Source organism: Diadema setosum, chromosome 13 (genome assembly GCF_964275005.1).
Source record: "Diadema setosum chromosome 13, eeDiaSeto1, whole genome shotgun sequence".
Lineage (NCBI taxonomy): Eukaryota > Metazoa > Echinodermata > Echinoidea > Diadematoida > Diadematidae > Diadema > Diadema setosum.
In genome coordinates, this window is record NC_092697.1 from 9,590,105 (window position 1) to 9,617,776 (window position 27,672).

At 38.4% G+C, this 27,672-nt stretch overlaps 1 protein-coding gene across 1 annotated transcript in view; it reads left to right on the forward strand.

Moving 5' to 3' along the window:
• LOC140236729 (metalloprotease TIKI1-like) overlaps window positions 1–27,672 on the forward strand; it is a 65,289-nt gene that overhangs the window by 3,394 nt on the left and 34,223 nt on the right. The window contains exon 3 of the mRNA XM_072316654.1: window positions 25,503–25,649. Coding sequence (XP_072172755.1) covers window positions 25,503–25,649 — 147 coding nt within the window. The remainder of the gene's footprint in view (window positions 1–25,502; window positions 25,650–27,672) is intronic.

The following is a 27,672-nucleotide window of genomic DNA, read 5'->3' on the forward strand; positions in this document are numbered from 1 at the left end:
CCTTTAGAAACCCGATCAAGTGGATAGGTTTAGCGCCTATAAAGAGCTTCGCTTGGTCTGGCGTATTTTGCTCGGCTACCACGATGGGCGGTCACAGCATTAAATAACAATTTTCATGACAGCCTTCGCGTTACGTGAAAACATTTTTATTAGTAGGATTTTTTCTTTCATTTTTAGAGCGAAGGGGTGGAAATTGGAATTGTATTCAGGAGCGATATTGGAAGAAAAATTAGCGCGGGATCGAGTTTCGTCCGGTGCTTATAGGGTGACTTTGATAAGAGCGCAACGCCTTTGAACTATTCTGAGGTGTTTTCAGGGAGTGCAGGTAGTAGATTTGTTGACCGATGAAGGCCGAGGCCCGCACAATACACGTCTCATTATATGCAAAAAGCCCACACACAGACGCAACATCGCACTCTACCAGCCCTCCGTCGGTCATACCCCCTCGTAAGACGTTGTACTTCACTTGTCCTTGTGCGTTGTTGCATCTAATTAAAATGCGATCTTCCACAAATTCTCCCTCTTTTGATCTTACCGACTGGTAGTGGTAAACATGGCAAGCTTTGCCAGCCAAATTGTGGTTTTTGTTTTCTCTTTCTTTATCTTAGGATGGTGATATGGGGTGAATGATAAACTGTTCTTGCTTTTGTCCCAAAGTTTGGAGAGAATTTAGTTTGGTTTGGTTCAGTTTAGTGTTTATAAACAGTTGTCTTTGATCCAGGTTTGGAAATATGCTATTTGCTTGTTATTTTCAGTCAGTCTTCTATATAAACAGATTATCATTGACACGCAATGCCCAATATTACCCAGGGCATAATTTTTAGATTTATATTTTGTTTTGTTTTGTTTTTGTATAAATACCATGTATATTTTTGTATTTCTTTATCAGCTTAATTATGTTTTATGAAACGTTTTATTTTATAAAATATTTGCTTATAAGAAGCATATAAAGAATAATAGTAGGGCCTATAGTAATGCAGGAAATAAGTGTGGATCAAAATCTTCTCAAATATATTCATGTTTCAAATGCATATTGATAGATAATCATGTGGCGAAGTAGTTTATGTATGACCTTTACTTGATCGGTCAAATCTCAGGTGATATTGATTGTCATACATTTGCTATCTATGTACACCTGTAATTAATTGCATAATCAGAACATCACTGCAGTTAGGCACATTATCGAGCATAACACTCAGGAGAAACTGATACATGAAGGCAGGAGAGAAAATGGAAGCAATAGCTTGATGTTTCAGAAAATGCAAGATACTGTTCCTGACAAAGAAAACGATGGAAATATACCATCATTTTTTTTTTGTCATTTCATCTCCATGGCATCTGCAATGACTGCCAGGCAAGCTTAGTGCACAAAGAACACGCCAGTTTGACCTCTTTTGCTCCATTGCAAATGTCAATTTAATTATTGAGAAATTGATTTTCTGGTGTCGACTGAAAGAAACGTGAAGGGTTATGACAGAACTGGGAGAGACGCAGAAGACTGGGATTATCAAACAGATCAATCTTGCTAATTCTTATCATCAGTATACTTTGTACACTGATGTAGAATGTATGAAGGAGGGGTTTTTTTTCCCCCTCCCCATCTGATCACAAAACAGGGACTTGAATAAGTCGTTACTGGAAAGAACTGCATTGCTGTACAGAAAGACATTTTCAGTTTCTTGTCAGCAGTCACATTTCAAGCATGAATTTAGCTGGCTGATGTATGGTGAAAATTTTAGTTATAAGGGTTCCAAATCATATTACCATATTGCAAATTATTTAATTTTACTGACAAGTGTCTGATGAATTAAGCACTTAATTTGCGTTAAAGCGAGAGGTTTTTGAGGCTTGCCATGTAATATAATGGAGCGTTCAAGTTAAATATGTCTTTTTAAAGTTTTTATACTTATTTAGATTACATTTCTCCCACTAATTGCTTGCATGTTTATAATTATACTGGGTTTATGTGTTTTATTACTTTGCACAACTTTAAGAAATATGTGATTACCACACTTTCCCCAAACAGTATAGTGCATCTCGGAATTCTTGAAATGGATGAGGTTTATTGTATGAGAAATTTCTTCTTTCTTGATTATATTTGATTTTTTTTTTATAATCACTCATTTGATTCATCTTATTACTGTACATATTTCATTGAATTATAAATTCTCTTTAATAATGTTTGAATGATATTAGAAGTCATTGGACAAGTTCACATTTGGAAAAACAGAATTATAAATAAATTTGGTATTAGTGTGGTATTCTTTACAATCTAGATATGTGTCAAGTTCCTGGTTTTCTTCGTCTTGAGATCAAGCAGTAAAATTACTGAAGACCTCAGAAACCTTCCAAGTTTTAACAGAATATTGATGTATGAACTTGCTACAATTATGTTTCATTCATCAAAAGAAATATTTCAAGCACCTTTTGTTATAACAGCCATGGTGTATAGTAAATAACATCCCTCTCCATCTACTTTTGATAAAATAAAGATAACAATCAAATTTTGTATGCTCTTTTTCTTTATTCTTATTCTACACTGGTTTCATGCAACTGTTGTTTTAATTAAAAGTGCAGAAACTGGGATGGTTTATGGTGGAAAACTGAACATGAGCAGCCATGCATTGCTAATAGCTACGTAGGTACAGTGGATTTTATGTTTGATTGAAAGATGTGAATTTGCAAGAATGGTAGAAGAACTTAGGTGAATGCAAGAAAGAAAAAAAAAATCCCACACAGACTTGAGGTATTGAAAGGTTTTTTAAATACTTACTGTGGTGCCTTGAAATGAAAAAGAAAGCAAGAAAAAGTGGGAAGGGAATATTTGTTTTCAAGTTTTTGTAGTGGTCAAGCAAAGGAATCCTACCAATTTGGACAGCAATTCCAAGCCTTACCTCCTCGGTGGTGGCGATTAAGTTTCCCATTCTGATGCTGGGACAGAAACTTGGAGGTGTGGATAACCTAGAAAATGTGGGGTGGGTAAAAAAGGCCTCCCATTTGTGTCACAGCAGAATTTTGTTATTAGTGAAATCTCCTTCGAAAGTCCTGAGGAATCGGTTGATGTTTTCATTCAGGCTCCGAATTTGGGTCAAATTTATTTTTATTCGCCTGAACGTAATCCAGGGGAAAAAGGGGGAAGGTCAGCCAAGGGTCGGATCGCAGAGAATAGCTGCCTCCAAAAACATGTTCCCCATTTTATCTGGGGATCAACAAGTGTGTCATCCTGAATCGCCGAAATCTCGGGGTACCTGCTCTCTTGCACTGCTTGGATGGTAGGGTATGGGAAAAACGGAGAATCAAGTGCTGTCCAATTCATGAAAAATTTGCCAGATTCTGAGCTGGGGAATTACTGGCTTCCAATAACAGAACAAGTAAGTTGTGTAAACTCTCCGCTAACATCAGCATCTATTGTTATTTCTTCTTTTTTTTTCGGAAACATCTGATTGATAAGTAGATTTCTTCGTAGTCTCGGGTGTTCCGCCCACTTTTGAAGTTAGGCATGTTTGCACCTCCTTTTTATTTTCTTGAGCTGCAGTTTTGTGGTTACAAAAGGTTTGTGATCCACAGTGGGCTTCTCTCCTTTCCTGTTGCTTCTTTGCAAAATGATTACACATAACTGGGCAGGTGGGACTATTCAATGCCCTGTCAAGTCTAACTTATTCTAAGTCAATGATAAAATAGTTAATAAAAAAAGGGGGTGGGCAAGGAATGAGGAATGAGAATGAGATGTTCAGTTGCTGTAAATGTTGTTATGCTTCCAACACAACAACCATTGACCTTTGACCCGATCAACCATGAGCACTATCGCAACCTTACAAAAAAAAAAAAAACAACAACAAAACAAAACAAAAATGGTAACTTTTGTAAATAACAATATAATGTGGCCCATTCTCATTGGGGGATGAGTGGAGCACAGTGTTATATTAAAATCACTATCTGCCACACAGAGATATGACGATAATGTAAATGGTAGCGTAGCAGGCCAAATCCCTCTTTTGTGGTTTGTCCATAAGGTTCTGCGAATGGAAGTTGGGTGAGAAAAACCATAATTTTTCTTTGGTGATACGGCTCATTGCAAATTGTCACATCAAACCAACAAAGTAAAAAAAAAAAATCACTCCAGGGAATTCGCTTCTGTTGCAATGATTTATGTGGCCTTTGGCACATTAATGGAGCAACTTTCACTGAAATGTCACAGTTTTTGTTGCAGTTTTTGATTGGGGTTTTTGACCATGTAGCAAAGACCTTTATATGGTCTTCATAATGGTCACAAAGTTGAGTATTTCTCTACCCTGCATGAGAGTTGGATCAGATTTGAGGAGCCATTTTTTAATCTAAAAGTGATGTAAAGGAAAAGCAATGGCACACTCATATGTATGCAACGTCTTCTCTCTCTTTATTTTACTCTTCTTTCCTTCTCTTTTCTTTTGTCATCTTCCTCCCTCCCCTGTCTCTCGTTCACTCTCTCTCTCTCTCTCTCACACACACACACACACACACACTCGTGGCATTTCGACGGGACAAGATGTAGATCTCATCTGCTCCGGACAGGACGGTGTGTGGTAGACCAATCAAAGATAGCTGACATGATTCCACGAAGGCTTTCGTGAATAGATGACATGATGAAATAATGAAGTGGCATGGATCAAGCTGCTGGTTGCTGAGCAACAGAAGCGGATCTAGGGGGGGGGGGGGTGGGGGGTTGCAACCCCCCCCCCCCCAAAAAAAAAAAAAAAAAAAAAATCCGGGGACCATTTTTTTTTATCTTATCTTTTTTTTTAAACTTGTAATTTTATTTTTTTCTATTTATGGCAATGACCTCTATACCAAAAATAGTGGTGTTTTAGATGCAAGAAAATGCCATTTTCACACACAGATTTTCAAAAATTCTCCCTACTGTGGAAGGGGGGACACCCCCTCCACACCCTCCCCCCCCCCCTCGCTCGCTACGCTCCCTCGCATACCGCCCCAACCCCCTCCTTTATAAAAAGCTAGATCCACCCCTGAGGGTGCAGTGATGCACTCTCTTGCTCAAGTTCAAATCTTGAAGGAGCTTGGAGCTTCAAACACCTTTACCATACTTCATACAGTGGGAAATTAAATTGCTTTCATGATTTGTTACTTCTCAACATTTACAGATGATGCAACCCTTACTCTAATTACAACTGTCAAAGCTGTACATTTCGCATACAGATATTTTTCGCAAATGAGGAGGTCACAAATATTTTTGTGAGATGTTGTGTTTGCGATTAGAAACTCAGGCTATCGTAAGTGCACTATTGCCTTCTGTAAATTTAATGCAGTGTCAAGCAGATGGTGATATAATTTACATGTTGCTAAATTTGCAGACCAACAGTGATTTGCGAAATTTGCAAAAAGTAAATCCTCGCGATAATAACAGCTTTTATGGTAAGTCAACATTTGGAAATATTCGAAGACTGTTTATTCCGAAATGTATGCAGATTTGGAAGAGTGAATCAAGTTAATGTGTTTCCAATTTAAAACGGGATGTTTGACTTCTATTTAGATTGCTTGTAATGGTGAGAGACTTATGTCTAAAATCTAGCTTGATGAGAGATACAGCATGAATAAAATGGAAGTTGCAAATGTTTTTGAAGTGATTTCCCCACCACTATTCTCAAGCTGTACAAGAGTAAACATGACAATTCAGGGAGAATGATATGTGTATATTCACAGTGAATGTTTGGAAGGTATCATTGAGATTTTATTAAACAAAAAGAAGAAGCAGAAAGTTTTCAAAATCGGATAGGTTTGACCAGAAAGAAAGATTTTACGAACATTCCATTCAGCTCCTATATTGTGTGTCAGTGTCTGTTGGCGGTGTAAAGTGGCTGACCAGATAGCAGAAGTTTAGTGATGTTACATGCGTTGCATCGGCACACGATACCGAGAGCGGTCTACCAGATGCGGTTCAGTGGCGGTCCCTGGTTTAGCAGCTGGGAGAGGAGTCAGTGAGTCTCACCTTGTGGCCAAGGTTTTGATATGGCTCATCTCTCAGTAGTGATGATAGCTTGAGCTTGCCCATCGGCATTGTGGGAAGGGGTCAGCAGAGTTCAGGAAAAATCGTAGTACACCAACCATATAATGATATATCCTCATTATGACTTAAAAGGTCTATTCATCAAGATGCAGTGTACTCTTGTTATAGCAAACGTATGGTTATGACGAACTATCTTTACAATGAAGTGAGAATTCAGGTCCAAAAATTATTGTCTGTGTTGTTATATACATATGCATTATTGTTGGGCTATAATAAAATTTCAGTATAACACATGACAAAACTGCCGGTCCTGAAGCCTTCATGATAACGGGAGTCATCTGTACCTAAAACTATGTATAGAACAAGATATTCAAACATCATAATCGGTTTGCTATGCAGATTTTGTTTTTTGTTTGTGTTGATAGAATGGTGGTACAAAATAGTCATCTGGACTACAGAAACTGATGGAAATAAAATGATGTTATCCTATGTTTGGTTTCCCCTTTTTTTTTTTTGGGGGGGGGGGTGGAGCATATATATCTAAGGGATTCAAGGTGGAAGGTTCAATGGCAATGTGCAAGTGGCATGTTCAGGGAAACAAAGTGGTTACAATAAGACTGGAACTCTACAATATTTTAGTCAGATCTGAGTGAAACTTTGACTTTTACAATTTCACCTTTTTGTCTGTCAATGTCAACATAACATGAAGTAGAGCATCACTTTGAAGTTAAAGAGATGACAGTATGAAATTTCATGTGATAGATATCAAATTGTGCTCAAGGGGCTGTGTACATCTATACCTAGAGATACAGTGATTAGAGGTCATAGAACGTTCCAGCCTTTACTTCAGCTAGGATGGTCCAATTTCACTGTGATCCAAAGAAAAGGGTAAGGGTGATACAGTACAGTAGGATGATTAGAAAGAAAGGTCAAATGTCAATATCAAAAGAATGTCACTTTCAAACTATGCCTTCAGGTTACTATTGTCTTGAGGTAATAAATGATTTAGAATTAAAAGGCAGAAGAATAGATTCGTAATGAAGATTTGTGAAGGAATTGACAGCTCAGGTGAAAAGTCAAACTTTAAGGTCAACAAGGCACTGAATGAACCTTGGCTGAATATATGTCATTTCCAGAGCTGATAACTTCAGCCTGGAATGTGCATTGGAATTGTGCTTTGGAAAGATGGATAGCAATATTGGTAAACACAGGCATTTGATTTGTGCAAATGAGGTTGTAGGTCAATTCTTAGGGTCAAAGGTCAAGATCAATGTCTGAACTTAGAACTCTTAATGTAAAGTGGGGAGGGGGCGTGGCTAAATTAAATGACATTTTTATTTTCCTGTAGATGCTGACAATGTGGGCATTCACTTGACTGATTGAGTTGATACATTAGCCAAGATTGAGATTATTCCACTCCTACCCTCCAACCCCCCCCCCCAAGTGAAACTTGATGCCAAGTTGCTTTAAAGGGAGATTGGCAATTCCTCAACACCAAAATCATTGCTAACTGTGAACTCCAGCGATGTGGAGGGGAGGCGACACTGGTGAGCCTGAAATTGAGGCTAACACCTGTACCTCCCATCTTTTGGGAAAGAAGTGAAAAAGGTCAGTGCCCCCTGTCGCTTTGTTTCTTCCCCTCCTAGCGGCGCACTATGGCAGGGGAAGGTGTTTTGTGCTGCAGGTATTATCACTGCAGGGATCCCGCTCTTGCGCTTGTACTTCCCACCCCTCCAATGGTCCTGAGTCTTGTATGTCTTGAGGCTGGAGTGTGTGTAGTCTGCAGCAACTAGACTCTTCAACTTCATTGAAAACCAAATGAATATCAAAATGACATATCAAAATACTCCATTAGATGACATCATGAACTTAGGTCAACTGTGGCAAAGTCAAATCAACTGAAAAATATTGAAGAATATTTAGAGGATGTGATGCCTGCATTTCTATTACTCTCTGTCTCTTTCTCTCCATTATCTTGGAAAGCAACTTGTTTGATTTTGGTAGTATAGATTTGTAATAAAGTTGTCGCAAATTAGAAATGTAAGAAACTGCTCCCCCTATCTTTGGTTTCAGATTTCAGAGACTTTTTAAGTTATGATTGCATGGTGCATTGAAGTCTAGGTCTTTATGTCTTCCCGATCCCTCCCAGATGGTTCTTGCATGATATTTACTCATCTTTTAGAGTGGTCCTTATCAAATCACAGTGAATTTTGGCCGTAACCCCAATTGACCCCTGCAAGTCACCTGTACTGACCTTTGCATTGACCTCTGCTCACACATCCTGTGCCAAGCCCAGCACTGTTTTCCACAGTTGTATGAGGACCATGCTCCTACACCTACAAATATCACACAGGTAGCAGCAATCATACTGCAGCCCACCAACAACCGGAGGATTTTATCTGTAGTCGATAAAACCCAACATGAACTGAGCATACATCAATCTGTCTCTCAGTTTGGATCTAGAGACAGAGTTCCTGAATTTCTTACCTTTGAATTCTTGAGGCATCTTCAGTCACTCTAGATATATAAATATAGACCATACTTTTAATACAGAGTGAAGCAGAAATTTTCACACTTGGTTGAGTAAGATGAATTTCAAATTCTGCAGAATCAAAATATGAAATAATATCACATACTAGTATACAACAAGTAAAACATTCAAGTATTCTTATTTTTGTGCAAACTTCATGTTCTGTAAAATTTCTTGATAACTCTCACTTTCAAAGCCCATTCAGGAAGTGAAAAAGTAAATTGCTTATTCTAATGATACATTTTGTTCCATCAGCTAAAGAGAAAAGAAAAAACACCAGGGCTTCACATGCGTATGCATGTATAAATTGTGAAATAAACCTCTATTTCCAAGGAACATCACAGATAGCCTGTGATATATTCCACCCTGCAATTGCTTGCACAATTAATACTGCTGTCTGTCAAACCCTGCCATTGTCATAAAAGTGACAAAGTCACAAGAAAGATTATGTGTAGGCCTAAGCAGTTCAGTCACGTGGACCACTAGTTTGTAGGCGCCTACATGTACTATCTTTCACAGACCTCATGGCCAGAATTCATCCATCGATTATACAAATTTCAATTGCATAAGTGCATGTGACATATTACAGACAACAACAGACATCCAATGATGAATGCAAACTGCTGTGGACATCCAAAAAGTATGCCTATTTCATGCTTGTATTAGTCCAAAAGACTGGATATAAACCATGAATTTGATTTTAACAACCATTGGGAATTCAGGCCATTGTGTCTTGTGGCATTGTTCTTGCAGGTCATGTCTGATGGCTTCTCAAGACTGTCACGTATGATTCAAAAACTTATCAACTCTGATGAAACATCATCACAGTACTTACAAGCTCATAGATGTGAGATATGGTTGATATCATATCATCCATTGATTGTCCTGTGATGATATGTATGAATGTGACAAAGAAAATTGGTTATGGTACATGTACCTCCAAGGAGCTTCAAAGACCATCAGAGCACGCTAACAATACAGTTGAATGACACCTCACAATATTGTCCTTTGAGAACACTGCTTGATGCTGTCCCAGTGGTTTTGCGGTCAAGTTTTGGCCCTTGGGGTTAATCCCCATTGTTGTGCATTGGGACTTCCATTTTGATGCACTGTCTAAAAAGTGCAAGATCTTTTTTGTTGTGTTTTTAATCAAATGTTTCATCACATTATCATACACAGTAGTTACAGTGTATTTTGTAATTTGTCCTGAGAGATTTCAATATTCATCAAAATTATGAAAGCAGAAAGTAGTCATGACAAGGGATTTTATGTCATAGAATGTGAGAAGAAAACAACACAAAATAAATGACTTCTGTGTAATGCTCATTTAAGTTTAGTTTGATGGGCTTTTGAAAAGATTAAGAAGAAGTCCTCTGCAAGAGATGCAGCCATTTTTGACTGAAAACCTAATTTTCACACTCGATTGGTTCTAATAGTCAGTATTTACCTAATAAATACATATACAGTATGAGGGAAATAGATATTCTCTGAGGGTAAACAGTCTTTAAAAAGAAAAAGATTATGTTGACGAATTCTCTACTGGATGAGGAAATAACACTGATGATGATATTCAGAATTTAAAACTGTCAAGGAAATGTAGATAACAAAGAATACTTTGTCATTCTGACTTTCTTGCAACTTCAAAGACAACATCTTTGCTTTCAACTGGATATGATTTATTGTTGAGCTTTATTGATGATATTAAAACACTGACTGGTGTTTGCTTCATGCTATATTTTTTTTTTATTAAGACTTTGACCACTTAAAGTGTTCATGTGTGTGGGTATCTTCAAATATATAAGACAGCAGCTCATAATCTTCTGTATATAATTAGAGAGACTTAACATGAGACTAGTTTGTGCATCTGACTCCCCTACTGCACTCTGTCATCTTAAATCTCCTTTCTAAAAAGGGTGAAAAGGAGATAATTAGTTCTGAGGATGCTGGTATGTAAAGTGCGAATCTACTCTATGTTTTATTCTGTCTATCCTCATATAATCTTATGGCGAAAGAACCTGAAGGAATTCCTCTTTCTTTTATTTGTCAAACCTCCTGCTGTGTTGCCTGGAATGATTTGCAGTACTTGAAGGAATCTTGCGAAGTTTGTGGACCTGCTCTCGATTGAAACTCAGAGTTGGTACATAGAATGAAAGGACAGAGTAAATGGTCTCTCTCACACTTTTTGCATGAACCTCCATAGTCGCTACTTTCTTCTGTTGTTAAGCACATGGATGGTTCTTGCAATGTTGGCTGTAACTCACTCGGATCTGAAGAAAGCAGTAACTTTCACAAGTACGTGTCGCGAGTTTTAAAATTTTATTGTTCGTTTATGGAGATTAAATGACAGATTTGGGACAAAATAGAAATGATGTGAATTAGGCAAAGAATAACACACATTTTCATACACCACATCCCCTTCCATACACACACATACACACAAACATGTAAGGACTGCCGTAGCCAATGCAGTGGCCAAAGGGTGAATGAGTGAAGGGACAGGTTTTAGCAGGGAGGCAATCACCTCCCTGGTTTTAGCATGGTTTTAGGAACATACAATGTAGGGAGGATTTTGGAACAGGCTTTTTGTTGAGGTTTCACCTTATGGTTCCCATTCACACACAATGGAAATTTAGCTTACTTTATGGACACACAGACACATACACACACACACACACACTTACACAAAATCACCAAATACTGTAAAACGAGGAATGTTTGCTTGCATTTTAATTTCGTGACTCGCGAGAGCCAAGATTCGCAAAATTAAAAGGCTCTTGTCTACACTATATGCATTGAATGCCAGAGGCACTTCACAAAAATTTCATGCCGCTAAAATATCATGTTTTACAGTCGACCATATTGCAATCCACATCATGATGCAATAACATTTAATCATTCTACCTTAATGTCTTTTTTTAAACCTGCGCAATATGCCATGCTCATTGTGTGTGAATGTCAAAAAAAAAAAAAGAACACAAATAAACTCTCAATTTAAACTTTCAATTTTCTTAATCTCATTATGCAATTTGTCGCAGAAGGTCTGCACAATAATAGGGTGCCTGTGATCATGCTCTGATCATCGTTTAGGCATATACATGCATGACAGAGATTTCAAGTGCTTAGATTCTTGCAACCTATAATCCAAAACCGAAAACTCCTCTGTGTGAATGGGCTGATGGATTAATTGAAGTCTGGCTACCCAGCGTTCGTTTGGATCCAAATTGTTTCACCATCCTAGCCAGCACCTTAATTATCAAGTGATGCTGATTAGAGATGTTTTGTTTCAAACCACCTTTACTTCCGAGGCCCATGTCATCCTGATGGATTGTTGATTGAATTTTTAATCACACAAGAATGCAATTAAGAGATAGAGCTAAGTAAACACCGATGAGTTCTTTGCTGAAGATTTCATAAATAAGATTATTCTTATCAGTTTCATATTTGCTTATATTTGAGATAATCTATGTTTATTTCTATTTGATCTACCATAATTACCTTGTCCCTCGGATAGGACATAAAATGGAGGTCCCGTGTATGAGAGAGTCACAGCTCATGCACGTAAAAGATCCCGCTTCATTCATTCATCGCAAAGAGCAGGGTGTCTAACCCGGTGAAGAGGTCCCATCCCACATCCAACTGGACCCCATGGAAGACCAGCTTAGTGTAGCTGAATATGGGCTATCCAGCCATCTTCACGGATGGAAAATGAACAACAACCTTGCAGTTATCAGAAGTTGGTAGTCTTTAATTTGCAAACTCAACAATACATATTGTAAAGTGTCCATCCCATACTGGTCTAGTCATCTGTATAGCGTCAACACAGCAAATGCTCTGTATGGCAAAGTATTTTACTGTTAGTCTTTATCCACATGTTTGTCAGCAGTGAATGAGTTAATCCAAGAAAGCAACTTTTATGTTTATTTCATGTTCTTAAAGAATGAATATCAGAGCACAGATGGGCTCTGAAGCTTTTCCCCAAACAGTCTCCCAGATATATTTCTTTTATAGGAAAAGTTATTAGTAATGCATTTGCAAGAACAATTGCCACTACACCAGTCGGTTTCTTTTTGAGTACCCTCCAGTATGACTACATATTCCAGCTGTCAAGGGAATGAGTTTCCGCCCCTTCTCTCCCTATCTATCTCTCCTCCTCTATATTTCCCTCTCTTTCTCTTCTCTCCTAGATGGTTATGATGTTATGTGGAACATGCATGTGGGAGGAGAGAGAGGTAATTGCTATCAAAGTGGCAATTTGTCAGATAAGATTTTTGTGTGACTTGTTTCACCTGGCTAGTGTGTTTGTGTGAACATGTGTGTGTGTGTGTGTGTATGTGTGTGTGTATCTTTGTGTGAGTGTGAGTCAATGCCATGTTCTCTGTTATCAATACAAACACACACATATTTTCTCTATTAGATAGCACCCTCCCCCACCCCTCTCTCTCTGTGCACAATCTCCTGAAGTCGTGAACGGATGTAGTAGCTGACTTCTTAGTCTGATCATGGACCTACAGTCCATGGTCTGATAACCTCCTGTTGGGGATCGTTCTCTGCTGACTGAAATGGGGAACAATACACGGCATTGCTGAAATGATGGTGGAGTGGGAGGCACGCCAGACTGAATTCTTTCATCACCGCTACCGCTGCATTTTTTAAGGGAAATAGATGATAACTAAATATGACACGGATATCGGAAGTATACGCTGCGGGCACTCAGGGTTTCTGCACCTGATAATGCATGCCTTCTCTAGTTACGCTCCATTTCATCTTGTCACATTTGCGGACCAATTTTGTTGCAAATAAGATTTTGACTTTGCTTCTAGAACTTTTTTTCCCCTGCAAGTGGTAGACCTGTTCAAAAAAATAGGGGATAGGGACAAAACAATATGTTAAAGCTACTGATAATACAGCATAATGGAACATTATGTTACAATGTTTCTGTAAATGGAATTTACATTGCCTTTATCCAACCTCAAGTTTTGAGATTGGAATCCAATGTCATAAAAACTTTGCTATCAATTATAGAAAGTGCAGAGGCATCAGCTAGTGTCCTCCATGTGAAGGTAAACCTTTTCATGAATATGTATCATATAAGATCACTTTAAGATAGCCAAGACATAGTGTTTATTTGATATTTATCCGTTAACAAATCTATTCAAATTCATGACTGGTTTCCGTGAAGTACAGTAGCAAGCTGATATGCTTCATATATCTCAAAAACAGCTTCTTATCTCAAAACTGTAAGCCAAGTGTATGTGTTTGTGTGTATATTAACTGTTGCTATGTCAGGTAATCCTTCAAGGAAGCTCTTGCAAAGTTGTAAACACTTCTATTTAAGACTGTAGGGCTTAATTGATCTGTGGTTAATCTACTCATTTATGATTCTGACAAATAAGTCCATGAGACCTAAAAGGGACCAAATTACCTTTTCCATTGTTTTTCTTCAATATTTAAAATGAAAAATCAAGTCATTACATGCTAAGTAGCTTTTTAATTCAATTCTGTGAGATTAAAGTGTGCCTCTGACTACCAAATGACCAGTGTACTATACACTTGATCTTTTCACCCTGGCTTGATAGAAATTGCAAGATTATGACTAGATGCTGACATCATGGCCCCATAATTTCATAAAAAAAGTTGATATGATAGCAACTCTTGCTGGAATGACAATTGTCGTGGTAACAACAAGAATCCAGCTTCCTGATTGACTGTTGCTGTGGGAAGTTGCCATTCCAGCAAGCGTTGCTGTCCTAACATCCTTTATGAAATGGGGCCCAGATGATAAGGTGAACTTCTTTCTAGCCCTAATAGGTATGTGTATTTGAATATTTCACAAAGGGGGAAAAAGACAGTCATGATTATAAACTGTCATGACCTTGCTGGTCAGAGTTTATGCTGATTGGATGAGCTGTGATTGAATAGCACAACGCAACATCAAATTTATGCAGATGATTTTAGATGAGAATAACTGCATTGGACATCTCAGTGGAAGAGGAATGACTGTACAAGCTAGTGTATCATAGACAGAATGGTCAAGTTTTATTGGTTTGAACTTGACCATTGCCAGAAGGGGTGCTTTCTCTGGCCGGTGTAGAAAAGTAACAACCTCTGTGATCTGCCAGCAATGAGTCAAGACGGCGTGCAAGCTTTGTCCATTGGCAAATATTGTTATTATCTCTCTCACTATCTATTTATTATATTATGTATGTATATATGTGTGTGTGTATATATTATATGTATATGTATATATATATATATATATATATATATATATATATATATATGTATATATATGTATATATATATAGATATATATATATATTCTAATAACTATATTCTAGTAATGATGATAATAATAATCATAGTTAAAATGATAATGATAATAATTAGAGAGAGAGAGAGAGAGAATGCCCTTTCAGATTGCCAAATGATTTGTGTGTGTGTGTGTGTGTGTGTTCAGGAATATGTCTCATATTAATGAAATAATCTTTGTAAGTGAGAAAACAAACTTGAATCACATTTCTCCCAAATACACTTCTCACATCATGTTTAGCCCGTAGTAATGGTCTTGAGGTAATTTAAATTTTGAATTTTGCATGGTTCAGGATGTGCATTTTTTAATATCTAAAGCACATATAAGAAGACAGGGTGATTGAATTAAATAACACTGAATATAACCGTTCGAGATACAGCAATATCAGTATTCTAATAGTATTCAGGGAAACCAGTAATAAATTTGAATAGTTTTATAAATGGACATATTTTCAAATACAACTGTATGTCTTAACAAAACTGAATTAATATTTTGCTATAAACATTCGTGGAAAGGTTTAATTTTACATAGAGTAGACTAGCCGGTACCTCTATGCACTTTCTGTATGATAGTTAAGTATTTACAGTACGTCATTGGAATCCAATCTCAAAGCTTAAATGAAGGCAATGTGAACATGACAATTTGAATCGGAGTCTCAGAGCTTTAATACATGTGCAATATCGGAACAGAAATTTATAAAATGATTTATTTCTTTCACGTACAAAGGAGAGAATAAAGTAGAGGGGGAAAGAGATAGATGGCACAAGGATGTATAGTGAATAACGTCTTTTGCTTTTGAATGAATAAAACTGGCTGAAATAAAAAACTCTCTTTAAGGTTGGTTGCCTTCAATGTAGATGACCTCTGTGTCTCTCTCTCTCTCTCTCAAAAAAAAAAATGTTATGATATCACAAGGATTGCCACTTAATTTGATTGTTATCAATTCAAAGTACACACTCCCCAAAGAGAATAGTATGCCCCAGTGTAAATCGATTGTTCACCGCAAAACGGGATAATGGCGCCCTTTGTGCTGGAGACACTATCATCCCTGACAGGACGTGAAAGGACGACAAAAGGACTGAAAAGGAAGGCAAAGAAGATACAAGAGCGGATGATTTAGTAGCAGGGATTCAATTCTCTGCCGAACAGTGTACATCCCAATTCCATTTACCTTTTTTTTTTCTTTTCTTTTCTTTTCTTTTTCAACGAAAAATGCAATTCTCTTCGGTATGCTTGCGGCAAATTGGCAGCTTTCAAAGGGAAAAACTTGAAAGAGTGCGACGGAGAATGGGCCATTATCGTCGCGGAGTCTTCTTCTTTGTCTTTGAGCCGTGGAGTCGGAGCCTTCCCCCTCAATCGCTTGTCACCGCTCGGACGCCACCGCTCATAAAGAGGGGTGAAGATATTGAAAGGAACTCTTTGAGGAAAGGCCAGACGCTCTTTCATCGCCGGCAACAGATGAACGGGCTGTGGCGGGATTTTTTTTTGGGGGGGGGGGGGTGGGGAAGGAAGAGATGGTGGTGATTTGTAGGGGAATAGACGGTAGCATCCCACCACCATCTGGTCAAACAGAAATTTAAACTGCATAAAAAAGTATTTATTCTTTTGAAAGACAGGGGGAGATCCACTAGAAATCATGTACTGCACATTAGATGTGTGTTCCCGTTCTTGCCAAAAAATTTGAAACATTCAAACAATTTCCTGACCCAGTTAATACAACTTTGTGGCTCCCGAAGTTCAGCAAAAGCCTTATAAGGTTAAGTGGACGTAAAGGTGTTTATTAGTAGGATAAGTTACTGTAGCAGAGCTGTATTGTCCATACAGTTTTAAATCTAGGACCATTTGCTTTTGGAAAGAGGAAGTGTCCAAATTTCAAGACTTTGAGAATGATGAGTATACAGACAATATCAGACAATTTTTCTTTTTGCACATATTGACTTTCCAGTTTTCATTGCTTCATTGGACCTTGCTCAATGGAATACTTTCTTCCAGCGTGCATTGATATGTTTTCATAACAAACAAACTTGCGCTGGGCTCCCCACCTGATGAGGACCAGAATACAAGAAAGAAGCAAATTGATGGAGATTGAAATGTGCTACCTGCTGTTTGACTGGCACTAAAGCTGCATTTATCCACTTTCCCATGTTTGAAACACATTTCATTATCCACTATCAAAATGCATTTGCAAACGCCTTTCGGATTGCCTTTCTCGAATTGTTGTGTTTATCATCTCCGTTGTGAGTCAACTGATGAGGCCTTGTCACTGCGCCGCTCCATTTTGATATGCAGTTTGAACCGAGGAGCAGAGATGTGTAGTTTACAGTGGGTGGCATGAGCAGATCCAAGCTGTAGACATGTTTCAAAACAACTTTGTGTTTATCAACTCTACAGAAATACATTTCTGGCTCAAACGTGTTTTCAATTGCACTTTTTCAGCATTTCAGAAATGCATTTCTAACCCCATAATCAAAACAGTTTTGCATTTATCAACTGCCCAAAACTCCCAGAAAGTTGTCTGGAAATTTTAATTCTGCGCCAGAAATGAGTTGATAAAGGCACCCACTAATAACAGCTACCAGGTCAACTTGGATGTTGGTTTTAAAGTCGCTGGAAAATAGGAACGATTGGATAAGAATCGCTTTCTTCAGCTGTGTATATCCATGAGTTGCCAGTTGATGAGGCGACTGGATCGTAAAGAAAGAGATTCCATGCATGCGTACATTTGGTTCACATCTTAACCGGAACTTTATGGTTTGCTGTTTGATGTGTAATGATCAAATGTTACAGAGGTCATTTTAAACTGGATTTACAGGTCTTGGGGGGTCACTGGTTTTCAGAAGAATACAGGAACTATTGTCGGATGATATATGCTTGCGCTAATCATGTTGTGACAGTGAGATCTTTTCAGAGGGAACATCAAAAGAAAATATCCGCCCTCTGTGGGACAATAACTCATTGGTATAAACGTCAGCGTAAATCAATAACCTCCAGATTTGAAAGCCGATTTGAAAGCCGTTTGGAGAGCTGTAACTGCACCATTTGTCCAGAGACGACTGTTGAGACGACTCACACGGAAGTTTTCTCGTATTTGATTTGCTTTCTGAACAAGATATATATGTCAGATTCTCTCCCTCAAATATCATTGGTCTGTTGCAATGTCTCCATATTTTAGCATATATCACCTATTAATGCCTAAAAGAGGCATTATATTTTTATTTTGCCATCTTCTCCAACACATCAGATTTCTACCTAGTAATTGTAAGTGTACCATGAATGTGATATGAAACACTCGGTACAAAGTACAAATGATACATATTTTCCTTAGAAGCAGATGGTGACATAGTGCAAGGGGGGAGGGGGGAACAGAATAATGACATTTTAGGAATTGCACCTGTTCATAATCCATACACAGATGATATAATTAATCATAGTGTGTAGTCCTGTGTGAAATAAAGGGCAGAGGTGGCATTAATTATTTTACAATGTCAAGGTTACATGTGGAGCTTAAGGTAAGAAGCAGAAGTGCCCATGTGAAGTATACCCCAATGAATGGTTGGATTCTTTTTCTCTCTCTCACTCACACTTTGGAAACACACATAAATGCCCTAAACACCTGTTCACACCTTAAAATTAATGCTGCTTTTTGAAAGGAGTAATTCAGTGACAACATGGAATATCTCATCCCCCCTCTAATAAAATCTTGAGTATACTCTCCCATTATATCTTAATATCTTATATACTTCCTTTTGAAATTTATCATTATATAAAATCGTTTATTTGATTTTGTCTTTCTTGTAAAAAGGTTTTTGTAGGCAACTGCTTTGTTTGAAAATGATGTGTAAACACTAGTAATCTTTTGCAAGAATGGACAAGAAATTCAAACAAATAGGATTGCAAGGCTTTGTGACTGGTAATATTGATGTGGCAGTTCAAGTTTATTCTTCCAGGACTGCTCTTAATTCTGAAGTGGAAAATGGGGTGTGAGAATAATCGAAAATGTCCCAGAGCCAAGTTTGATGTCTGGTGACAGAGGCGCGTGGACTTCTGTTGGGTCCTTCCTCTCACCGCCTCCGATGCTGTGTTTGGATGTTGGAGACTGGTATAATTCCCCAGCCCTGTCAGCTGTGGTTTGGCCTTCCCCCTGTAAACCATGCTCGGAGGATTTTTTTGCTACAGTTGCTCCTGCAATCCACAGTTGACAGACAAATTCTTTAGATGACACAGTTGTAGATGTCAACTCCAAGATTCTTCATAACCAAAAGAAGAATGCATGCCCCTATAAAGATCCTTTAGGCAGGTGAAGACCTGGGTTGCATTTATGCTTAACTTTTTGGGGGGCCATAATCAGGGTTTTGAAATGTGATTAGTTGGAAAACATGGGTGAATCCTGACCCACTTTGATGTAAACGCCGTTTTAAAACGCTAATTCGAAACACACACAAAAATGCAGTTACGATCAGCAATTCTCTGTACTCACATACAATGGGGAAGCATAAACACGAACCAAGTTTACAATCGGTGATTCTCTCTTTCGGTAATCGCCTTTACAAAGGAAGCATAGACACAAGATCATGTACACCCCCCCCCCCCCTTAAATAGCTTTATGGTTCAGCTTTTTGGCTCAGCATTTCAAAATACTGACTCTGCCTTCACGAATTGAGCATAAATGCACCCTGAACAGAAATTTATATGCTCAAACACAAACTTGTTTTCATTTCTTACCTTTATTTAACCTAAATAGCAACTGCAATGTACAAATGTTATTGTTGTGAAAAAAAAAGAGCAATACACACTTTGCCATCATAACAAAAAAAAAGAAGAAGTAAATATGGTGATGGAATGGAGTGTCCACTGACAAGAAGGAGAGAAATTTCATCAGTGTGTCATCTTTACATCTGAAACATTATTTATGCAATTATTGACATATTTGATGTATTTGGAAAAAAAAAGTGGAAAACATTTTCCGTGGGATTAAAGATGACCTCTGCATGATGTAAATATATTTCCTTCAGTCCTTACATAATTTCACATCAGTAATGTGTGTAAAGTCATGACCACAAACAAAAGCATTTGCACTTAAACCTGCACTTGTAGAGTTTAGCAAAAGCATCATCTTAAAAACATTTCTGAGGCTGTCTGGTATTTGTTTGTTTGTTTATGTGTCTGTTTGTTTCCAATGAAGGCAGGAAATCAAAGAAATGCAGAAACAACAAGCACTTTTCCACAAAATTGCCTTTCCTCTGTATCAGTGCACCCTTTGTTTTTATCCCCAGTCAACAGTCTTTTGACCTCCTTTACCTCCTATACCCTCCCACCAGCCAATGTACAAAGTACTCGTCGGATGAGAAGTCCATCAAGTAAAGACGGTGGCCATTTTCGTGGGGCATATTGGCGGAAGGGTCATTAGCGTCGCTCTCTTGAGCCGTCCAGCCAATCTGGGGCTTGCGGACTCGCTCGGCCAGTCCGAGAGACATCTTCATTTCGTCTTCATTTCCTCCTAATTTGCCATTTCCAGATGATATTTTTCTGTTCCAGCTAATGAGCGGCCCTTGGTAAGCACGGGTTCACTTCCCCGTGCCGTCTTCAAGAAGCAACAACCACCACCACCACAAAAAAGGGAGTTGAAATTGAAGGCATCTCAGTAGGAGATGAAATTATTTTGGCTGAGCATCAGCGTTTTTCCTTTTTTTCTTCAGTTTATTAGAAAGCCTGCACTAGATTTATATTGGGATTCAATTTACCAAAACATATTTTCATTTCTTTGAAAATAGATATCTTACGTTGATAGCAGACACGTGTACATGTATGTAGGACATTTTATTTTATGCATGATTTACTTATAACATAGGCCTACATATCTTGAAACAAATATGTCAGTGTAACATGTACTCAAGTGAAAAGAATGACAACAATATGTTCAATCTGAAATTGAGTGAAGCTAGAGTTTCATTATTTTGGCTGGTGTTAATGTTAGCTTTTCTCCTTGATTTATCTGCTTATATACCACCTACATGCAGTATAAGAAGTTAGTTATATCCATATTCTCCAAATACAAACTTGTTTTCAGTACCTCCAGTATCAAAGGGGACTATGTCTCTCTGTAAAATATCTTCCAAATTGTGACTTCCTTCTAATATATCACCTATAAATCTAATTCATTTAGAGTATTATCTCAGTTGAAACTGGTGAAATTGAACAAGCTATCAGTAAAACTGAGTAGAATATATCAGAAAAGTGTGTAGAATATTTTGAAGGTGTGAATATCCAATAGGCCTACCAGGTAGTCATTGAACAATGTATTTGGGAGGTACATTCACCTGATATGTTCATGCTGAGAATGTGTATGAATGTGTGGTTGCTTGCTTGGTAACACCCTGTGTATTATTGCCACATACCACATGAAATTGCTTGTCAAAAAGTCTTTCAGTTTTGATAATTGGCCTATGAGAATGAATTTGGCCTACCTTTCTTCTTGTGCAGAAACAAAGCAGATTTAAGCATGGTAATTGCCTGCTCTTTGGGCTTCCATGCTTTTGAAACCATAGCAAGTTCTCAGAATTGTGTTTCATGTAGTTTTGTATGACCTGTGCCTGAAAGAGAGAGTCAGCAGCAGCAAGGGTTGTGAGGGGTCTTGTTAACTTTTTGACCCCACAGTCTCTGGCAAATCAAGTTTGCATCAGAAAGGACTCAAGGTGAATATGTGGAGACCAAATTGATACCCTGCAGAAGCTGGTTTCTGTGTTGCAAATAAATGTAACCTCCCCATATAGCTCCTCAGAATTCTACGCATGAGATCAACCCTCCCACCCCCTTGAATCTTTCCTAGACTCCTCCCCACCTCAACCCCATCCAGAAGACATGTTGGCGTAGCATGGTGGTATTCAGTATGCCATTAGATTACAGGTATGCTGTATCTGAATGATGTGGTCCTTCATGTAGAGCAGTGCCATTTCTATGACTTTCAGGTGTGTGGCCCTAGTGTGCATAATGTATTCCCACAAAATCATGTAATTCCTTTAACATAATATTAATTTTATCTGGGATCAGGTACCATATTTACTCACCATGGCCCGAATTCACGAAGGTGGTACAATTTAAACCATGGTTTAAACCATGGACAAAAACCATGGAGCACCAAGTGTCGCATGGAATATTTCATTACGAAATCAGTCATTACGTCGATGAAATGATTATTTTTGTAACGAAATGACAACATTTTGTAACTAAATGAACATTTCGTTCATGAAATGATAATTTCATTAACGAGACGGTCATTTTGTCCACGAAATGACCGATTTCGTAACAAAATATTCCGTGTGACACTTGGCGCCCCATGGTCTTTGTCAATGGTTTAAACCATGGTTTCATTTGTACTACCTTCGTGAATTCGGGCCAATGAGTGATGGTCCAGACCTATGGTATCTCACAAACCATAAGAGATTTAGCTATCCATATGCAGAGGCTTTGATTGTAGTACTATGTAGTCATGTTGGATGAAGTTATCAGATGATTTTTTTTCTTGCAAACACATGAAATAAGACAGGAAGAATTATCAAGGTTTTGCCTGAGCACACGTACAGATATATTTGTCAGTGGAATGGATACAATGAGCTGTCTCCAGGGCTCTACAGCAGATGGAACGTGTTCCAGCTACCCAGCATTTCCTGTTCAATCCTGCTCTATTTTTATTTTTCCTTTCATGGACAGTCTGAAAACAGGATGCATCGTAGGCATGATGCAAGAATGCCTTGCCTCATTGAGGCATTTATCAGGCACTCATGAGCCCCATTCACACTCATGAGCCCCATTCACACTCAGGAGTTATGGTTTCTTTGCATCGCGATGTGAAATCGATTTCATTTAGAATGTAGATGGGGAAATTGAAAGAGAAGCTTCCATTATGAGGTAATAAATAATGTAGATATGAATATATCACAGATTGCAAAGGCAAGTATAGCTGTACTCTGGATTCCCTACCAGATTGTTTTATGACTCGGCACATCCCTGAAATGTTACCATGCGAAGTATGTTTGAAGTGCCTATAGATGTACTGCTATAAATATCTCATGCAGGATAGGATGAGCCTCGAACGTATGTGTTGTGGAGGTTGTCGGTTCATTCCAACGTGAGGTCTTGCCCCCGTGTGAGTGTTACTTTGGTATGGAACGATATCCCCCCCAACACCCCCACCCCCATGATTACAAGTCACATTGTATCAAAGACGATTCTTTAGCTTGAAGGAATGTTTCAGATGCTGTGTGATGTGATATCTGTTATTTTGCTTTTTTTTTATTTCAATTTGTTTGTTTGGTTGTGTTTTTTTTTTTTTTTTTTTTTTGCTGTCTTTAAGGGGAAGGTTCATAGTTAGACATGTCATTACCACCTGCAAATATGTACTGCATCATATGTCTGTCAATGGTAATTCTAAAGTACTCATCAAGGGATAGGTCATGAGGCAGGCCCACGCACCTACTGAACATCAGATATTGACAATGGTACAGTCTTCAAAACTTTCCATATTCCACTGTTTCTAGGGCTTTTCATGGTCTTTGTTTTGCACAGTGTAATCGCATTAAGTGAATGATGATTTTCAATAACAGAAGAAAAAGTTTCAACTTCATGTAAATTGTTACTGCAAGTTACCTTCACCAAATTTTTATTTGGAGGGGAAGTTAAATAGCAAACATAAAAAGAAGGAGGAGGAGGAACTACAGGGGAAGAGCTTTCTTTTGAGATAGATGTGGTCTGGTGTTGCGTGATGGTGGTCTCTGAGCCTTCAGCTGAGCTGTCAAAGACACACATGTCTCCCTGCATCGCGCCATGTTTATGCGAGCAGATTGTGTGCGTGACAAAGTGGTCAACGGCGGTCTGTAGCAACCTCCGGAACTGAGTTCGTCTAGAAACGCCCAACTTGGAGCGCCGGTCTTAAAGCAGTGCAGTCTGCGCACTGAGAAATCCAAACCCGGTTCCATAGTTATGGGACCATGTGTCTATCCCCTGTATTGTGTCCTCCTTAATTCCTATACCTACCAAATCTAGAGTGACATTTTGATTGATACGTCCTCTCAACCTAATTTGGTTGGGCCTTCTATTAGGATTTTTTTTCTTCTTCTTTCTTCCTCTGTCACATTGTAAGCCTTCATTCTTCTCTGTTCAGCACACATCCCAAAAGAAATCATAAATTCATGCTACCATATTTTTATGACAAGAGGGTTTAGTTACTGTTCACGTCCCCCCCCCCCCCCCACCCCCTGGCTAGGGAATCTAGGGTTATTGCACTGTGAAGGATTGACACCAAGTTTCAGACCCATGCAGTCATTGCCATGGTTTCAAGTATTGACCTGGAGAATTGAAAATTCTGTGCATTATCTCAAGCTTCCAGATACGAATAACAAAAATGTCGGACCGTATCTGGTTACCTCAAGAGATGGCAGTGTATGCTTTAATTTCTTCTGGTTGAAAGTATCCATCCCATGTATTCAATTATCAGGAAGATGATGTGCACCCTCTCCATTCACAGCAGAAGATCATCTGCTTTCTTGCACCTGTTAACCTGTTCCGTACGAGAACCTGGTGGCCTGTGCATTAACTCTATGGGCATTTTAGAATTCAGTATGGAATGGGTGAACAAGTCAAAGTCCATTCTGCCAAGCCTCTCACACTTTCAAAGACTGTCAATTTCTCAAACCCGTACTTCAATATGAATTGAATGTTTAGGCAACTTGCAAAAATTTCATGCCACAAATATTGTGCACATTTTTTACAGTATCTCTTGAAAGCCTATATACATTCCATGCCATTGACCAGTGAAAGTAATATGTACATATCTCTTTATTCTCTTTGAATCCGTTTTCCAGTTTGTCTACAAATTGGATATTTCAATTATCATGTATCCCTGAGTCTTATGACAGTGTATAAAGTGAATATTGCTGCACTTTCATCCAGAGAAAATGACTGTGGAATTTCACAGAGACAAGTGAATTCAAATAGTATTCCATGAATCTTCTTATTCTCCATGTGTTTTGTCTCCCAGCTTCTGGACAACAAATGAGTTCAAATTCTCAGAATGCAAGTGTCTTACATTTTACGACTGTAAACCAAATGTTGCACTCGAAGCACAGGGTTGAGTTTCAGAATGTAAGTTAATAGTTACAGGTTCACACGCTGTTCCTAAACTTTTAAGTTTAGGTCAAAAACTTAACTCTCGATGATTAGCTTGTAGTTTAGCACCATGTGGACGCACTCGAAAGTTAGCAATCTTAAAGTTTAGTCGATGATTAGAACCACAAGACATCTTAGGGTTTACGCTCTCTCCACGAGCTACGGGGGGGGTCCCCACTCATGGTTTCGCTCCGCGTGGACACAATAATCAACGAGCTTGTGAGTTAGCATGAACCTTGCATCTCATTCGCTGCGCTATTTTGTATGGGCATAAGGTCATCTAGCAAAGACTCTGCACCGGCGTAATCATTGAGTGGGATTCGTTCATAAGTTGTAACTTCAAAAGTTTAGGTGCACATGTGAACCCGCATCATGAATTCACGAGTGGAGCTAATCATCAACAGTTAAGTTTTTGACCTACGTTGTAAGCTTCAAGTTTGGCAACTGCATGTGAACGTAACTAATGTCAAAATCTTGCCTGCTCCTCTTGTCCTACACAGGAGGTGTTTGCCCTGAACCAGACGTTGTGGCATCAGGAAAGCCTAAGGGCGGGCACCATACGTCAGACCTACACCACCGAGGACCTCATCTGGCACTACAACTGCGGCGACCTCAACTCGGTCATATTCAACCAGGACACAGCTCAGGTATGGACTGAAAACATCTATGGTCTTATCAAAGTTATGATATTTATATACTATTATTATATTTAAGCCATTGCTATTTCTCCTAATGACAAAGTTTCTTTTTCCAATAACAGTAACTGCAACAATAACATCGACAATGACAACAACAACAACAACAACCAAAGATGGAGAAATTAATTACGTAGTTACTAAAACTATGCAAAAATTTTGTCAAAGAATTTAGTTAATGCACCAGAGACCAAACAAAACACTCTTGGCACATATGATTGAGGGTAATCATCGCATACAGGAACAATCTTGAAAAAAGTATTTTGGTCACGAGACGGGCCAAGTACTAGTGGTCTGATTGCACTTTCAGAAAAGTTCTGAAGAAGGTTGAGCTTCAGAATGGCTAAGGCCTACTGGTTGTATTTCTCATATTTGATCACAATTCTTCCTTAATGGACATACGCATAAAATAGTTTATGTGTATAGGAATGGAATATGAATTTGACTCAATATGGTGAAGCTGATGACATTTTAGAGTGGAAAGTGGGGGGGGGGGGGGGAGGGAAGGGGGGTAAGAAGGCGAATTGACTTGAGTTTGTAGTTTGAGTTATAGTTTACTTGCGGTTTAAGTCCATTGTACTCCTAGCAGGCCATTTTGCCTCCAAATAACTTCTAATTGAACTGCTGCCTATGTAAAATTCTATCTGGCAAGTAAAAAAAGGAAAAGAAAAAAGTAAAAATGGAGAGAAAATGGTTAAATGACCCGAGTGACCCTTCTATTTGCTGTCGTCTGAATAGTCTGAATGGGGGAGAGAAGCGATCCAATCATTTGCACTAAACTGGGCAGCAATTTTGTGCCTCATTTATCAGGCAGGTCTGAATGGAGTTATGATATCCGTTGACAGGCGAGGCACGCCGCCCAGGCCCGCCTTGAATGGGCACGGATCAGGCCGGGAATTACACCGAAGTTGGCGTAAAAGGGATTTTTTCTGTACGTCTCAAAAGAGACCGGAATGATAGTGCATTGAATCGTAGGGAATCGATGATGATTGAGAGGAGGAAAAAAATACTGCAAAAAAGAAGAAAATAGAGATATAAAAGTACAGTGAGATTCAAAGGTATACTTAGACATGTTTTTGCTAACAGGAAGCAGCTAAGTATATATATAAAAAAATATCGTGAGCATGAAGTGTTGAGGCAAATTGAGAGATGGATAAACTGTTCTTCTTTTATTTTTTTGCAAGAAATGTTAAACTGATATGTAGTCCATATCTTGACTGTGCAAATTATTATCAGTTAAGAGCCAAAAATTCATACAGGCAGAGTTGATACTCTTTTGCTTTGCAAATGATGAGCCCAAATGTATATTCTACAAATTGCATATTGGCAGTCTTTGAGTAAGTATGTTGGGTAACATTATGTTTATGATAACAGTTATTTAGAAATATCTGTAATTCAATCACCAAATTCCAAAGATGCATGTTTAAAAAACAAATGTATGGAGAAAATTATAGGCCTAACTAATGAGAGAAAAATGAGAGGATATCAAAATGATACAAAAGTAACAAAAGTACACGTTTTATACATTTTTTGCCTGTGAATGGACAGTAGAGACAATTGTTAGGGGGAAGAAGTGGAATAAGAGAAAGAAATTTGAGTTTAAAAAGTATGATTTTATCAACAAATATGATAGATAAATGGAAAGAGGGAGATGGGGGGGGGGGGGAGGAGGTAACTGAGAAAAGTGAAAGTGTAGTGAGGTCATGAGAGGATTGGAAGGAAGAGGATAGTAAAAGAACGAAGAAAAAATAGAAGGAAGAAAATAGACTTAATGAAGTGGCAACACAATGCAAGGGAAGGAGAATATCTCTCCCTACTCTTTATGCCTGAATATCACCAAGTTTTGAACTCGTCCAATCTAATGGTAGGAATGCACTGCTTGGCTCAAAAGCAACAGAAAAAAGGGGGGGGGGAAGAAGTTTAGCTGAAGTCATCCATCACAGGTATGACGACTTTTTGACTGAGGTGTTGAATG